The 17146-nt window shown below is 40.5% G+C and overlaps 1 protein-coding gene across 2 annotated transcripts; it reads left to right on the forward strand.

Annotated features, from left to right (window-relative positions):
- The first annotated feature begins 24 nt into the window (after positions 1-24).
- elapor1 (endosome-lysosome associated apoptosis and autophagy regulator 1) lies at positions 25-16922 on the forward strand. Of its 2 annotated transcripts, XM_077581893.1 has the most exons (23): positions 25-739; positions 1033-1245; positions 4480-4600; positions 4689-4869; positions 6063-6210; positions 6349-6429; positions 6535-6640; positions 6821-6970; positions 8093-8181; positions 8281-8461; positions 8549-8677; positions 9564-9654; positions 9736-9835; positions 9920-10057; positions 10806-11090; positions 11400-11576; positions 11662-11812; positions 12533-12626; positions 13016-13117; positions 15303-15429; positions 15621-15799; positions 16098-16263; positions 16334-16922. In XM_077581893.1, the coding sequence occupies exons 2-23, from the start codon at positions 1174-1176 to the stop codon at positions 16418-16420; spliced, it is 2955 nt and encodes a 984-aa protein (XP_077438019.1). In that variant the 5' UTR covers positions 25-739; positions 1033-1173; the 3' UTR covers positions 16421-16922. The 2 variants fall into 2 exon arrangements, with proteins under 2 accessions (XP_077438019.1, XP_077438027.1); XM_077581901.1 differs by lacking the exons at positions 25-739; positions 1033-1245 and adding an exon at positions 1963-2051.
- The last annotated feature ends 224 nt before the right edge of the window (positions 16923-17146 follow it).

Genomic DNA, 17146 nt, shown 5'->3' on the forward strand with positions numbered 1-17146 from the left:
AACATCCTTGAGTGCAAAGGTTGAAACCGCTGAGCCTGGTTTGAATTCAATTTGATTTCTATAGCGCCAATTAACAGCGGACGTTATTTAAAGACCCTTTCCATGTGCAGCAGGTCTTGAAGATTGACACTGCTTACTAAAGGTGGCAAAGACAACCCAAACCTCTAACAGAACTTCGATTCAGTGTGGGGTGGCCATCTGCTAAAACAAGCTGTATTATTGCTTTCATTACTACTACAGTCATTGTAGCGGATATGAATGTGCACATGCAGCTTTGGCTGTTCAAAGGAAGGAACAGTGAGTATAGTAGCAGTGTTTTAGTCCGTCCCAAAGGAACCAGAAGCACATGCTATAAGCGCAAATAAAGCAACTCACAAGAGTAAGTTGACCTCTGAACGTTTGAATGTGCAAGTCCCACTGTTGACTCTTCCAGCCTCTCTTTCTCTTTTGCAATGTGCTGATGGCACTCAGCACATTTTACACTTCCTGTTTGAAGCCTCGTTCTGGCCAAGTATTGTTGAACAGTTGTTTGATGTCGTCTTGCTGTCATGATGTCAAAATGTGAACGGCATGATGAAGAGGATACCAATTCGAAGAAGACAGAAAACCCCCATCCATGGCCTTATTTGAGACAAGTGTTGTTGACGTCTTGTGCCAGCCTAAAAAAACATCAGCCTCTGGCATTCAAAATGTATCCATCTGCTCTGACAAAAAAACAAACAACCCCCAGCAAATTCAGGTAAAGTATTTTTTTGGTTATCATTAGCTAATTTTTTGTAGCATTTTTTTTGATGGCTTACTAAAGTTAGCAAAGCTATGGGAATGGGAAAACATTTATTTTGCATACCTTGTGATTCTTCTCAATACCAGCACTTAAAAACAATATTGTAGGCCTATTGTTTTGTCTTACACAACTGACAATAAACCCCATTTTCAATTAAGTACATGACATAATCTTTACTGGACCAATAGGTTGCTATTTATTTTTTATTATTTAAGTACCGAGTGCGAGTCCTTTCGTCACCTCTGCAGCGAATGCTGACTCATCAACAGTTATTTGTCGAGAACGAGGCCGCACCTGAGAGCTTTGGGGGATGGTTGGCGCGAGTCCGACCTCCGCCTCTTTCTCCACCACCTGCAACTCCATCACTCGAACCCTGACAGCAGGCGGCCATGTACTTCCGACGCCTTCTGTTCTGCTTGCTTTTTGCGCACGCCACAGCGGATTTGCCCATGTGCAAAGAGGTAAGTGTTAGCAGTGTACTGCAAGTTGAGTGTAAACTTTTTTTTCTTCTTGAATCTGAGTTGTCCGTGTGTACGTAAACATCTCGTTGATTCGGTGACAAGCAATGTCTGAACTCGATACGTCAGAAATTAAAATTATTACTCGTAATAAATGCAGGTTTATAAAAACGTATTTTCTTAAAAGTTCTAATTCGACACTTGTGATTAGTTAGTGTGGCTGCGGACTGTGGAAATGCAGTGCGTGTCTGTTGGTGTGTGTGGGAATTGAACATATGCTTCCACTGTCCACACTAAACTGTCAATCATCTCTGATGGTGCTTGTGCAGTTTTAAACAAACGTCTCACTTCACTCTAATTTTCGTTTAACTCTCCTGCTAGCAAGAAATAACATTTCACCTGCACCAACTATACATGTAAAGTAGCATGACATAAAAAACACATTCAGTCCAATCAACTGACTAACGATTTCATGCTTTTTTTCTGTAAAATTTCACACAAGAACAAACATCATATACTGGCCCTATATATGTGAAAAGGTTTTCTATCAATATTTTTTACAATTTATGTAGCGTTCTTAAAGTGATACTTAGTTTCAGCAGTAAAAATTAACATTTTGTCTGGAATTATTTCGATAAATTCATTATTTTTCATGTACAATTATTACCTTTAAAAACACGTTGTTACTACAGGTAACGACCAATCACGGCTCACCTGTTTTCTGGGTTCGGTCATGTGACGTTAGCAAACCCAAACCGCTAACCAGCCACTTGTTTCCCGAGTACGCATGATGTCATCTTCAGTCGACAGTAAGTTTGTTTTTGTTTTTTGTTTTAGTCGACAAGTGGCAAAATGTGTTTTTAAAGGTATTAATCGTACATGAAAAATAATTAAGTTATCACATTAATTATAGACAAAATATCTTCTTACTGCTGAAAATGGCTGAATAAAAAACAAGAGAAAGAATACAGTTATGTGCAAAAAGCCTCAAATAATTTAACCAGAATGCATTGAAAGCAACATCAATTGCCTGATGAGAAAATTTCCTCTAGCATGAAAATACATTTCCCCACGTGTTTGGGAAAGTTTGTTATGGTCCAATGAAATAAAAGGTGGACACCAATCCTACAGTGGAGCGTGCTTTGGAACGCTTTTCTTAAAGGGGAGCTGAGAGTTCTTTTAGTCAAGGTAATTATGAACAATTTGATAAAGCTAGCAATCAGTGTTAGCGCAAACCCTTCAGATTTGTTCTAGAAAGCAAAATGAGAAGGTCAGGAAAGCCTACTAGAACATCCTCAGTCCCTTCAAATGGACACAGGTGTGCGCTGAGTCCCATATAACTTGAGTTTGCATGTAATGTTAATTCTCAAGGCAGCCACATCCCAGTTAAGTGTGCACACCACTTGCAATATGTACACTTTGCTTTTTTTTAATCTGCTGTATTTGTACTTAACACAAGTGAGAACACATTCATAAAGCTATATAACAAGTTCATTGTTTTGCCTAATGCTTTTTTGGCCTCATTACTTCACATAGTTTTATTACTCTAATTAAATGGATGGATGCTAATTAAAAGCAGCTCTTTTAAAAATAGCATTTTTTTCTTGAGTTTTTCCTAATATGCCGTTAGGCTTTTCTGCTTTTTGCCCAAGTGACCTTTTAAAGCTTCTGGCACGTGTCCAATTGGATGCATTTTAACATCAGAACCGAGGCCCATCTGCTACCCTAGCAGCCACGGCCTAATGGAAAACCCAAGGTCCTGCCTACTCCTGTTGCCGCTGTGTTTCTGTTAACTATTAATCCTGCACGGTTTAGTCCGCCTCGTGAGCTTCAGCTCAGGATACCGACAACAAGATAACAGTCTGCTTCTTTCCTAAATGACATTCATGCAGGTGCTATGCTGCTTGTCAGTCACCTATAAGTACTGTTAAGGCCCCACAGACAAATAGAGACAAAGCCCGCCGGCCCCTGCTGTCGCCAATGTTGACAAAAGGCATCACACCCTCAACAAGGAACATTAAAACAACATTGGGAACGAGCTCCTTGGCAAATATTAGCTTTATCTTTTATTTGGAAAGGAGGCTGTCCTCATCCTCAAAATTAAAGCCTGTTTCTTACCGCTAACTTGTACTGTAAAAATGAGGGATGCCAGGCGATTAAAATTTGTAATAGTAATTAAACGCATGACTTCAATAGTTAACTCACAACTAATCTCAAAATTTCGATCTGTTCTAAATGTACAATAAAATGCACAATAAAGTAAAATAAGTTTTCTTGTTAACATAAAAGTGGAAAAAATGTTTCATGGAAACTTGGCTGCATCTATTAGTCATTGATACAATCATTTCATTTTTTTTTTTTTAATTGAGTTAAAATTAAAAAGATGTACTGTACTGTAAAAATGAGTGTGATATTGATTTGTGTTGAGGTCACTTTTCTGCCACTAAATGGCATAATTGCATTTGTAAGACATTGTTGACAATTTAGTGCATTTTTCTTTTCGTATTAAGAGCTATCTAATCTTTAACATAAAGTAACTTGTGAAATTGTGCACATTTTTAAAATTGTAAAATACAACTTGACCCCAGTCTCCACAAATATAGCATTATTCTTAAATTTATTACTGATACATTTTGACGTGGACGTGTCTGCTGCGTTGCGACTGGAATTCCCCCAATACAGGCTTTCCAAGTAAGGGGCAGTCATTAATCGCGCATTAAAAAATGAACTCAAAATTAACAAAATAATGTTGACACCTCTAGTAAAAATGAACCCGCTCATGTGGTCCCCTCAGCGGGAATTTGATTTGCTTGTCGTGTTTTTAGAAAGTCGAAGAGTTGGTGGCTAAGTTGTCAGCGCTGGTGTTGAGAATAATCAATCCTCATCCCCACGGACCAGCTGCAGTCTATAGCTAAGCTCAGATAGCTAGCTGAGGAGACTCCCCTTTGCTGAAGTAGAATGCCTTTCATTTGTTACTGTGTGTGACAGCATGAGGGAGAGTCCGACCGCAAACTAGCGACAGAAACATAGATACACTGCTAAGATGCTAAAATTCAGTGACAATACTGCTGAACAGTTGCTTTAAAGCATACATGAGCATACACGTTTGAGCTCCCCATTCAAATGACAACACACGCAACAATCCTATAATAGTCCAATTAATCGCTAATATCGCCTCGTTCTGTCTTCTGTGGTTGCAAATATGTCAATATCCCGCCTGTTTGTCCTCCACTACAGTCAGATTATTACTTTGAGTACACCGAGTGCGACGTCCTGGGTTCTCGCTGGAGGGTGGCCATTCCCAACAAGGCCCAAACCTGCACCGGCCTCCCAGATCCAGTCAAAGGCACTCAATGCAGTGAGTGTCCTACTCTGGTGTTGTGTTCAAAACAAAAAGTCCAATGTACAAATACGTAGTGGCGGTTCATGTTCATTTTCTTTGCTAGCTTTCTCCTGTAATGAGGGCGAGTTCCTGGACATGCGGACTCAGCTGTGCCAGAAGTGCGCGGCCGGGACGTACTCTTTGGGTTCTGGTGTGGCCTTCGACGAGTGGGACCGCCTGCCCACAGGTTTCGTCACCCTCGGGATCAACACCAACGGTTGGGACGTCCACACAGACTGCTCCAAGTTAGTAGAACGCATGGGAATATATACGCCAAGGCGTGGTCCGACCACCGGTTTGATGGTTTATTGTGGTTTTAAAAAGTCACGTTTTCAATAAGTGCTAATAATGACTGTCACCGGTAATGAGCTCTTATTTTCTTTTTTGAGGGGACTTCTAAGCGGGCACAATATGATTGGCTACCTGGAAAGTTTTAAAGTTTTAAAAGGACGTTAATGAGAGGACAGTTGCCCCCCCACCCCCCTTTGTGAGCAGAGAAGGGAGGGGCGAGCAGTTACGAGAACCTTCACAGAAGAGGAGGATAAGGGACACCGCAACCTCCAGCAATCTCATAAGAATGCATCTTAGGGGGTGGCCATTTTGCTGTCGATTGAAAATGACAGTTGCTCAAGGCTCAAGAAATGACCAATCACGGCTCATCTGTTGTCCGAAGCTGAGCCGTTATTGTTTGTTTTTCGATTTTTTGAAACTCAGCCTTAATTTTTACGTCCCTCTTCCATATTTCTTGATTGAACCACTACAGCAGTTCAGCTCACTGAGATTTACAAAAAGATTTATCCCATTCCCCAAATTCGCCCATTTTCACTATACAATTCCCAAATGAAGAGATAATTGGCATATCTACAGTTCAGCGTATTCAGGACATCTACAGCACTATTTTTCACGTTCCCAAAAATTCACACAATATTCAGTATTCCACATTTCAGTATTCCACATTTTCTATTACAAAATTATTTAAAATATATATTTAATAAAATTATTATCAGACCCATAAATGGTTGCAGTGGACATGACCTATTTGCGTGTCTGAACCAATAAAACGGATAATTTGGATGATGTCAACACTTCTGGTTCATGATTGGATCTTAACTAACCAATCACAATCGCAAGTTAATTTGCATGATGTTCATGTTCAAAAACATGTTACAGCCATATTATCATGGCGTCCACTATAACAACTAAAAACATGAGCTAACCCCCCCCCACACACACACACACACCCCTCACCCACCTCACAACATGTTCTTATGTGGGAAAAGAGAAAATAAATTTTGGTCAGCAGAAAAAATGCGGGTCTGAAGGGGCATGCATATATTCTGAAGATTCACCTCCTCCGACTTATTCAAAGCAGGCCATCATTTTAATTTGACGTCCTTCTCTACTTTATTTGCTATCTTTGATCCCATCTTTTCTCCAGCTCCACTTGGACACCGATGGGCGACTATGCGGCCTCCAACACGGACGAGTGCACGGCCACGCTATCGTATTCTGTCAACCTGAAGAAACCGGGAAGTGTGTCCTTTGACTATTTCTATTCTGACAACAGCATCTACTTTGAGTTCTTTGTAAGTGGGCCAAGCCAGCTCATTCATTTGTTACGTCTTCTTTTTATCCATCCAAAACGTCGGCGGCACCTTTTATGTAGAATTTTTTTGGATGAGCATCATGACGGAGCTCTTGAATCCAGATTCTCTCCCTTTCAGGTCCAAAACGACCAGTGCCAGTCCACTGACTCTACCAGCCGCTGGATGAAGATTTCCGACAGCGACTGGAGCCATCATGAGGTTTGACTTTTTGTCCAGGGTACAAGAGTATTCAGAAATGGTCCATTTATCAATGATTATTTTGTTGTGTTATTGTGACGATGTACGTATTTGACTCTGCTGCAGGTCCAGCTGAACAAAGGCAACAATGTTCTGTTTTGGAGAACCACCGCCTACACTCTTCAGGGTCGGGCTGACAAAGCCGTGCTGGTGCGAAACATCGCCATCTCGGGTACGTCACTCAAATTGGAGGACAATTTAGGCAGCGACATTTTAGAAAAATAGAAACTTGATTTGATCATCTCCTGGATAGATGAAAAAAAAATATTCTTTGGAGTACACAAATCATTTTGGGACCATTTAAATAAAGTTGGATTGTCTCACTGTGTTGTGTGTGCAACTTTCTCTCCAGGCGTGGCCTACACGTCCGAGTGTTTCCACTGCAAGCCCGGCACCCACAGCGCCAAACCGGGATCCGCCCGCTGTGCCCCCTGTCCCGCTGATACCTACTCTAACAAGGGAGCCACCGTTTGCCAGCAGTGTGACCCTGATAAATATGCAGGTACACTCCAAGATGTCAGCTTGCTTTTCGAACATCTCTAATGACTGCTTTTCACGAAAGCGACTTGTGACTTTAATTCCGTAAAAAAAACGTGATTAAAAACATTGTTTTGCAAATGACAAGAAGCCAACCAGGGAGTGAATTATGCTGAATATATTCAAAGACATGGTGCCCTTTTATTAATAATGTTGCAAAAGCAGTCATTAATGTTGGAAAGTTTTGACCTGTATGTGCCTCCAAGACACAAATATTTTGTCATGGTTGCCTTCCCTCACCATGAGAAAAAACAATATGAAAGCATGCGTGCATGGATTTCAAATTTACGTGACACTTTGCAACCATTTCACGCCCAAAGATATGGGAAGGGTGAGGGGTTTAGTATAGGGCTTCACCTAATGATTAAAAAAATAATAACATGTCTATTATTTTGTCGCTCAATGGATGAGTCAGATAAAAAAATAAATAAAAATCAAATTTTATTTTGCATCCTTATTTTAAAAACAGGACATTACTTCAATTTGGCGATGCAGAAAATGCACACGTATGAATTAATTAATAAGATTCAGTTACTGGTTTGGTTTGTAAAATGTAAGAAAATAGGCAAAAATATTGATTATTTTTTCCAAAGTAAAATAGATATTTGCTTCTTTTTTTTAATCTTTGATTCAACACAAACATAATAAATCTCCTTTCATGGAGGATTACAGAAAACTGGGAATATTTATTGATGGGGGGCTGAAACTGATTTATTATTTGTTAATTAATTTAAAATCAAACAAGCTTTCCAAACCTGTAATCGATTCATAATTAAATCGATCAATATAATATTTATATGATTAATTTGTTGCGCTCTTAGTTTAGTATGTTTATGCTAGTGCCGCACCGGTCCCTATATGTAGGTATGCAAATAAATAAATAAATAAATATATACAACAGAATAATTAATGGAATCCTTTTTTAGCAGTTCAAAAACCAAATTTGATAACCACTGCTTTTCGAGCTTTGGGCTCAAAATCACAATATGCTTCTCATTGTGTGCATCAATTTTTGTAATCCTAAATCACATCAGCTGCATCGCTAACGTAGATGTGAGCTATTGTTCCCTTTATCGTTTTTTTGCAGAGGTTTCATCAGGAAGCTGCAAAGTGAGACCGGCTTGCACAACCACAGACTACTTCTACACGCACACGCCCTGCGACGCTCACGGAAAGGTACGCTCACAAACTTACAGAAAAAGTAAGCAACAAAGCAGGATCAAGTCCAGCTCAGCCCATTGAATGTGAAATTCCCACGTACGGCGTGCGCCTCAGACGCAGCTGATGTACAAATGGATCCAGCCGAAAATCTGCAGCGAGACCGCCGAGGGGTCCGTGAAGCTGCCCGCGTCAGGAGAGAAGCAAACATGTCCGCCGTGTAACCCGGGTTTTTTTGTCAGCAACACCTCCAACACCTGCCAAGCTTGCGCTGACAATTTCTACTCGAATGGAACAGGTGGATATTGCTTAGTCTTATAGACTGGAAAATAATGTCAAGTATTAAATACTGTGGTTTGAAGTGATGTTATCATTCGGTTAACAGTCTGTGAAAAGTGCCCTGTAGGCACAGAAGCGGTGGTTGGTTTGGAGTACAAATGGTGGAACACAATGCCGAGCAACATGAAGAGTTCTGTCCTACGGGCAGATTTGGACGACTCCGTACGCCGCACTGGTCAGTGAACGCATCAAAACATATTATGGCTATACTATCAAATTGTGTTTGTACGTCATCAACATTTAGTCGTCCATCTGCTGCTTTCTGGGAAAATACAGTACATCATCCTAAAACATTTGCTAAATCTACAGAATAACATTTTAAAGCAGGTGTGTCCAAAGCATGGCCCGAGGGCAATTTGTGGCTTGCAATTCATTTTTCAGCGGCCCGTGACATAATACTAAAAATTATATTTGACACAGCTGGCAAGGAGGTTTGACTTCAAAATAGATGCCACTATTAAAAATAAGTTGTTTTATATATTCTAGAGCTTTTCGAGAAATGCAAAGATCCAAATAACTATTCACAACTAAAATCCTAACAAGCAGAAGTTTGTTTTTTATTACACTTCTGCTTGTGTCAAGGTCCAACTTTTAAACATTAATGACTGTCAAGTAACTATTCTAAAAATGGTCATCTTACTACAGTTTCCTCCTTTTGTTTCTGAATGTGGAGCTGGGATTGATGCAGGGGTAGAGCTAGTCTTGGGGGATACAGGGCCAAGCCCACCCCAAATCCTAAACCAGCAATCACCATTACGAGAAAGCTGTAATGTAGCAGTTTTTAAGAATAAAATAAAAATATATACATATAAACAATTAAATAATTTTTTGATTTATTGATTTCAATGTGTTCCTTTTTTTTTTGTATGCAACCCTCAAATGAAAAAGTTTGGACACCCCTGGTTTACAGTAATAAGTTGACATCATGATTTGTCATTCTAAGATAAGCAGAAGTAAACCAGTCTAACATTACGCCACTAACAATAATAAACATCTATTGTACTAGGGCTAGATGATATTTCAGATTTTTCTTTCTTCTGTGTGCTATGCCATCATGACAGCGTGGGAAGTGGCCGGAGAATACGTGTACACTACTCCCAGTGATCGAGACACGGACTACCTCATGCTCACACTCACTGTCCCGGGATACAGGTGAACTCTTCCACTGGCTGATATTGCGCCCGATATTTATCAATGGAGTTCACTTATGTGCATGGCGTGTCATCTTTGCAGGCTGCCAAAGTCAAAAGACGACAAACAGAGTGAACTGTCTCGCATCAGCTTCGTCTTTGAAACCTCGTGTTCGGCAGACTGCACCTTGCTTTTCATGGTGGTAGGATGTCACCAATTGAATGTGGACCGCTGTCAAAAATAAAACGATGGACATTTTGCGCAGTGACGTTGACTTTCTTGACAGGGTTTCAATCGGTGGGACAACAATGCGGTGGAGCAGTGGAAGGGCAGCAACAGGAAGCAGTCATACTCGTACCTGATTCAGAGCAACGATACTGTCAGCTTCACCTGGACTTTTCAACGAATAGACAACTCGTCAGCGGTCAGGATATTCATCACTTTCAGCAACTGTGGGAAAATGCTGTAAAAAAAAAAAAGAGCTATGGACAGGAAGTTATGGTTATGCTACAGTTAGGTATGGAGTGTTGAGAGAGAGAGAGAGAGAGAGAGAGAGAGAGAGAGAGAAAGAGAGAGAGAGAGAGAGAGAGAGAGATATGTGAGAATGGGTAGAGAGAGAGATTTGAGAGGGGGAGAGAGATAAATGTGAGAGGGGGATATGAGAGAGAGAGGTGTGAGATAGGTAGGTGGGGAGGGAGTGAGAGAGAAGAGAGGAGGGGCAGGGGAGAGAGAATGTGAGAGAGGGGGATACATGTGTGAGAGAGATAAATGTGAGATAGGGGGAGAGAGATATATGACAGGATAGAGATATGTGTGTGAGAGAAAGATATGTGAGAATGGGTAGAGAGAGAGGGGGAGAGAGATAAATGTGAGAGGGGGGAAGAGAGAGAGAGATGTGAGATAGGTAGGTGGGAGAGATGAGAGAGAGAGAGAGAGAGAGAGAGAGAGAGAGAGAGAAAAGGGGTAAAAGAGAGGGGGTAAACAAGAGACCCCCCTCTCTCTAAGGGCACTGCACTCTGCTAAGTGCAGTGTGAAAAGGCTTAGGGAAAACGTTATGTAAAAACATAGGGTTACAGTTAGGTAAATTCCATATTTAAAGTGCCTTGAAATGTTGAGAAGTGAATTGTCTCGCAAATCAAATGAATTAAACTGAACTGCGTCCCCCTTGTCAGGAGAAGCGGTACAGCATTGATGTGGCGAAAATCTTCTCCATTCACATCACCAACGTTCTGGGGGGCGTGGCCTCAAAATGTCGCCAATGCGCCCCCACGTCTCGCTTCGGCGACGACTCCGCCTGCGTGCCCTGCCCGCCAGGCCATCGCTTGGTCAGCGACAAGGTCGGCGAGGGAGCCAAGGGAACGTGCCAGCGCTGCCCGGCCAACTCCATCGTCGCCACCAAGTGGCCAGCCGGAGAGCCGGCCTGCGTTGCGTGCGGCCCAAACACAAACAACAACCAGGTGCAGGTTTTTCTCATCTTCATCATAAAAAATATAATTTAAAAATGTAATACAAAAAAATATCTAATTTATTTTCACTTTTAATTATTTTTAATTTTAGTTTTTTTTGGTCCTCCATATTTTGTCAACTTTACAGCACTACTACTAATGATTGCAAAACCTTGAGAAATGGATTTAAGTCCATCCATTCCATTTCTGTTTAGATTTTTTGATCAAATACAATGTCTCCATCCAACCATCCATTTTCTGTCATTACATATTCCAATATGTAAGTATTACTATATATTCTTATCTTCTGTTCTTTTCCAGGCCTACACAGCTTGCCTCAGTGATTGCACGGCTAAAATACAAACAAGCAGCGGCGCGCTGCTGCACTACGACTTCTCTCCTCTGTCCAACGTCACCTCCTTCCAAAGTGGCCCGCGCTTCACCAGCAAAGGCCTGCGCTACTTCCATCTCTTCCACGTGGCTCTGTGCGGCAAAGAGGTGACACTCCGCACCGTGGGCCTCCGCACTTCCCTTTTGGCTGCTCCGTATCCTTTCCGCTTCACCCGCCATCTCGTTTTCACAGGGTCAAGCGCCGGCGACCTGCGTGGACAACGTGACGGAGCACAGCCGGGCGGTCCGAGGTCACGTGTGCCAGTCCCTTGTGGTTCCCTCGGACATCAGGAGTCAGAACATGGTGGCGTCACTGCCCTTCGTTATTGGCGACACTCTCATTGGTGCGAGGTCACGTGTCATTGTTTGACAGCACATTGTCTTCACCTCACTTTGCAAAAATGCAGTGGAAGTGTGAGAGCGTTACCCTGTATGTCACTGCTTTGTAACCTGAAAAAAAAAGAAATTACTACTTTCCTATTAGCCATTTATTAACATTTTTATAAATGTCGGCGGAGTCGTCGCCGAAGCGAGACGTGGGGGCGCATTGGCGACATTTTGAGGCCACGCCCCCCAGAACGTTGGTGATGTGAATGGAGAAGATTTTCGCCACATCAATGCTGTACCGCTTCTCCTGACAAGGGGGATGCAGTTCAGTTTAATTCATTTGATTTGCGAGACAATTCACTTCTCAACTTTTCGAGAGAGAGAGAGAGAGCGAGAGAGAGAGTGAGAGAGAGAGCGAGAGAGAGAGCGAGAGAGAGAGAGAGAGAGAGAGAGAGAGAGAGAGAGAGAGATCCCAGTGAGGAATAAGCGGTTAAGAAAATGTATGGATGGATAAATAAATAAATTCCAGATTAGGGAAAAAAATAAACCACCTCACCTTTTCAGAGAAGAAAAAAACGTGACAATAACTCAACCCAGGCTAAATTAGCTCCTCCCTGTCTGTCAAGATTTCCTTCACCATATTTATATTTGGTGAAGCACTTCATCGTAAAATGTTTTGTCATGAGTTGTGACAGTAGGCCGTGATCATGTTGTAATAATGTTTACTCTTTTTAAAGGTGTAAGTACTGACGCGGTCCTGGCAAACATCTCCTCTCCGATGTGGCTCTTCCCCTCAACATCTGATCTCCCGGATGTTATATTCTATTACAAGTAAGTCATATCGGCCCCTTTAACACCACTTATGAAAAGCTGGGAATTTTATGGCAAGGAGCATCTGGAGCCTCTTTCAGACTTTTTCCAGTTCCTTAAGAGAGTTCTTTTTCCATGAGGTGCCTTATTGAATTTCCAGTGACCAGTGTGAGAGAGATAACATCAAATTAAACACACTGCAACCCCCCCGGCGCCCATCCACACCTGAGAGCTAGTAACATTAATGAATCACATATCACCGGAGAGGGGATATGGCTAACTTTTATTTCTTCAGTGTTGCCCCATAAATAGTATATACTATTTGTTACACCCTCTATGACGCCTTGTTTGTTCAGAGTGATGGTCGTATTTAAAAAACAAATCCTAAGTGACTTTGTCCCGTTTTTCAGGTCCGCTGAGACAACGCAGGCTTGTAAAGGAGGCCGCTCAGCCACCATCAGGCTGAGATGCGACCCGACCCTGAACACCGTTGACCATATCACGCTGCCGAGGTATCGCTCGCTGTAGCCAAACTTTCTCTCATTCAGGCAGGGTTTGATTTAATGAAGGGCTGAGGGATTAGTCTGTTTCATTAGTTTGGTTTTATTGCTCAGGACAAAATACGTTTTTTTGAAAGTGATTTGTCATTTATTTTATTTTTTTGCTGCTCCCATAGTTAACTCGTTCGCTTCCAGACATTTTCATTGAAGCAACCCCCTTTGCTCCCGGCTGTTTTACTGGATTTTGACAGATTTTGCAAGGCCTACAGGATATTGTGTTCTATTGCTTTAGAAACAAAAGAAATATTAGGGTCTCTTCTTTCATCAGGAAAAGTACATTTTTATCTTTTTCCGTTTTGTAGCTATTAGCATTAGAATATAGCTAAAGTTTCATCATCATTATTCACAAGCCTGTTTAAAATACTGGGGAAAAGAGCTTGTTGCAACATGACCCTTGATCTCTTATACTCTGCTGCCCCCTGCTGGCCGTTTTTGTAATAACTAGCATTTCTTTAAGTGACCTCTTCAGATCAGAGGCTGCATTAAAGCCTTCTGTATGCTCTGTCTGCTTTTTGGGACCATGACAATATTAACAATAAAATGAGTTAAAAGCACATCTCTGCTGATGTAAAATATTATAGAGGAGCTAGTTTACAAAAGATTTTCTCTATTTGCTACCAATGTTACCACAGTTACCTTGAAAAAGTAACTTAACATAAAAATGAAGCAAAATGCAAAGTTAATTAGAAGAATATTTTTTTTTAAACAGATTTTGTTACAGATTGAAGAATAAAATTTGACAAAGACTACCTTTTTGACTTACTGTAATTATTTTTAAAAAGTATTAGTCTTTTCTGGATTTCACTTAAACTAAATGGGCTATTTTTTTAAGAAGAAGTCTTTCTAGACTTACAGAAAAAAAAAAAAAAAAGAATCAAATAAAGAAGATCTCATTTTACTTGACACATTTAACTATTAATATTGTAATGGTAAAACCTAACATTTCTAATGTATATTGTTGTATATTGTTAATAAATATAGTGATTAAATTGGGGAACCTCCTGCAGTCACATAATCTTACTTACTTGCAACTGACTTGTTTGTTTTGTGAATTATAACTTTTGGTTTTGTATTTTAGTTTACATGCTGAAGTTTTTTTGTGTACTGCGCATGTCATGAGCGCAAAAGAGAGAGAGAGGTGTAACAGAGCGAGCCTCGGAATCCAAGCGGCAGAACTTGGTTTTCCTGATTCCTGCAAATAGCTGTAGGTCGTTCACAGTTTTTTTTGTGCCATTAGATGGTATCAAAGGCCTGGCTAATTGGTGTCAATGATGTTTGTTGAAGCGATACACATTGAGATATTTATATGTGTGGGAGGAGCTAAGTTTCGCCTTGGTTGCGCAAAGGTTGAATCAAACTTGAATGTTTTTGTTTGTTGAAGAAGTTTCAGAAGTTAACCAGAGTCTTCGGCCACACAAATTTCCAGGGCATTTTTCAAAATAAAATGTATGTTATAAAATGAGTCTGAAAAGATATTTAAGTGTTTTAGGATCATAGTTTATGGTGTGTTTATGGTTTAAGTTATTGATATAGGCAGCTATTTACATTTTTCGGAGCGACGCCAGCTACTCGCGGGCCGCAGCAGGGTATTGGCCCCTATCCCCTGCCAATAGCAGGTGTGTTTGTTTACTGCATTTATATCCTATCTGTGGAAGTTGATACCACCATCTTCATTTGCTGCTCTGTTTTTATGTGCAAATGAAAGACAAAAAATACAAAACTCAATCATATGTCACTTTTCTAATAACTCATTGCATTTGCATATGCCAGCTTTTACATGTTTTTTTTCCTACAATATTTATTTAGTAATATGTTTTTTGTTTTAAACAATCTGCCGTGTGCTGTCGAAGCACCTAAATTTCCCCTCTGGAGATTTATTAAAGTTGTATCTCATTTAGTGTTATCATATCTTACTGTTGTGAAAAATAACTATAAATAAGCAAAAAACAAAACCAAGAGATGGGCCTATTTTGAATGTCCTTTAAGTTTGCTTTTCCGATAAGCAAATGTGGGGCGATCAGTAATCAATATTGGAAATCAAATGGGGAAAAAGATGTGAGACTTTTATTTCAAGGTCCTATCGCTCCACCCTATTTTGACAAAATACAAGTCCTCTGGTATGGTTTCTCGTCCACAGTAACTGCTCAGAGGGGACGTGTGATGGCTGCACTTTCCACTTCCTTTGGCAGAGTCAGCACGCGTGTCCACTGTGCACCAAACAGAATTACAAGGAGATTGTCAGCGCTTGTGAAGAAGGTATACAGGTAAGCATGGACACAAGGAAAAGGGTCTGTTCATTATTCAGGAATGGAAAGTGCCTGAAATAGAAATTAATAAATATAAATAAAAAAATATAAATAGAAATAGAATGAATAAATGGAAAAAAGAAATAGAGAAACCCTGAGGTTATTTACCAAACTTGTGTGTGTGTTAATTTTTTGCTGTCGTCTTTTAGAGGACGACGTACGTCTGGCAGCAGCCGCTGCAGTGTCACGGAGGAGAGGCCCTCCCAGCCCAGACGGTCAGCGCTTGTGTGACTCTAGATTTCTGGCTCAAGTTTGGGGTTTCCACAGGAACAGTCGCCGCCGCTCTGCTTATCGCCCTCATTTGTTACTTCTGGAAGAAGACGCGCAAGTGAGATGACATGTTTTGACTTTGATACTGTTAACCAATTGCTAGTTGTCAAAATGTCATCATTATGATGAGGAGAGATGATTAAATACCAAATTTTAATACAACCAGGAAATGTAATGGATCGTTCATGTTTTAAACACCACTTGTGAAATCAGCTCCTTGTTAGAAAAATTATTGATACATTAAAAAGTTGGACTTCTCCATTCAAAAGTTTATAAAATTACAGTAAATGTATGTGCATTTGAGGTTCCTCCTGAATTTTCACTTGAAAATGTGTCAACCTTCTCTTCGCCTGCAGATTGGAGTACAAGTACTCCAAACTGATGATGAGCTCCGGGGGCAAAGAGTGCGAGCTGCCCACCGCTGACAGCTGCGCAATCATGGAAGGAGAGGACGCCGAGGACGACCTCATCCGTCTCACTCGCAAGTCCTTCTTCAACAAAATTAAAGCGTACTCACACGAGGTCGGCATGCACACACTCGCGCATTGGGTGGGTGACACCTTTCTTTAACCTTCTGTTTTGTTTTATTTAGAGGACATCCGACGGATTCGATTCGGTGCCTCTCAAGTCATCATCTTGTCACCTACAAAAAGAGGACGACGATTCTGATGATGCGTGATGCGAAGGTTTCACTGAAGCAGTTTTGTTCAATGCTTTTTTTTTTTTGTCCACGGAGGGAATGTTCTACTGTATATCAAGGCTATATGAAGCATATTAAGTCCATGCAAGACTAAATCCTGCCACGAGATATGTGTGGCCATAAAATGTGGGCACCTGGAACGTAGTCTTGTTTTTCTGGAGGCTGGAACACAGGACAGTTACTTGTCTGTATAAAACAGAACAATCCTAAACATCATTAAAATAATAATAAATATAATTGCTACTCTTGTAATACAATTCTAATTACACTTGTATTGGGAGTCGTGTAAGTTATGTCTTTTCGTCCTTTGGAATTGGCTAACCTGTTTTGTACTGTATTAGGCAACCTTTGTAATGTTATGTTATTTGACTATATGTGAAAAGGATAGGCTTTAGCTTTGATGGAAAATCTTGCTGCATTGATATTTTCATTTGAAATCTTTTTGTGCCTTCTATTTTCACAATAAAATCATCTAAAGATAGTCTTATCTGTTATTGTGTACTTCAAGAGTCATTCTACAATTGGAGGACATTTTTTTTTTATGTGTTGAATTGTCATTTTAAATAGTAGTACTGGCCATTGAGAGGAAGAGAAAAAAAGTGAGCTAAATAATTCAGACTGGGAACATGCTTACTGGTGATACTTTTTAAATGAGGTGTTTTAGTTTTTTTTCAATGCAGTTGCACGTCAATTATTCGTAAACTT

The sequence above is a fragment of the Vanacampus margaritifer genome, chromosome 1, assembly GCF_051991255.1.
Source record: "Vanacampus margaritifer isolate UIUO_Vmar chromosome 1, RoL_Vmar_1.0, whole genome shotgun sequence".
In the NCBI taxonomy this organism is placed as follows: Eukaryota; Metazoa; Chordata; class Actinopteri; order Syngnathiformes; family Syngnathidae; genus Vanacampus; species Vanacampus margaritifer.

Excerpts from the sequence above, each read along its gene's own strand:
- elapor1 (XM_077581893.1), top strand. The coding sequence starts at position 1,174 with ATGTACTTCCGACGCCTTCTGTTCTGCTTGCTTTTTGCGCACGCCACA. Across the intron at positions 8,678-9,563 it reads CGACTCCGTACGCCGCACTG|CGTGGGAAGTGGCCGGAGAA; the intron begins GTCAGTGAACGC and ends CCATCATGACAG. Across the intron at positions 9,836-9,919 it reads GCACCTTGCTTTTCATGGTG|GGTTTCAATCGGTGGGACAA; the intron begins GTAGGATGTCAC and ends CTTTCTTGACAG.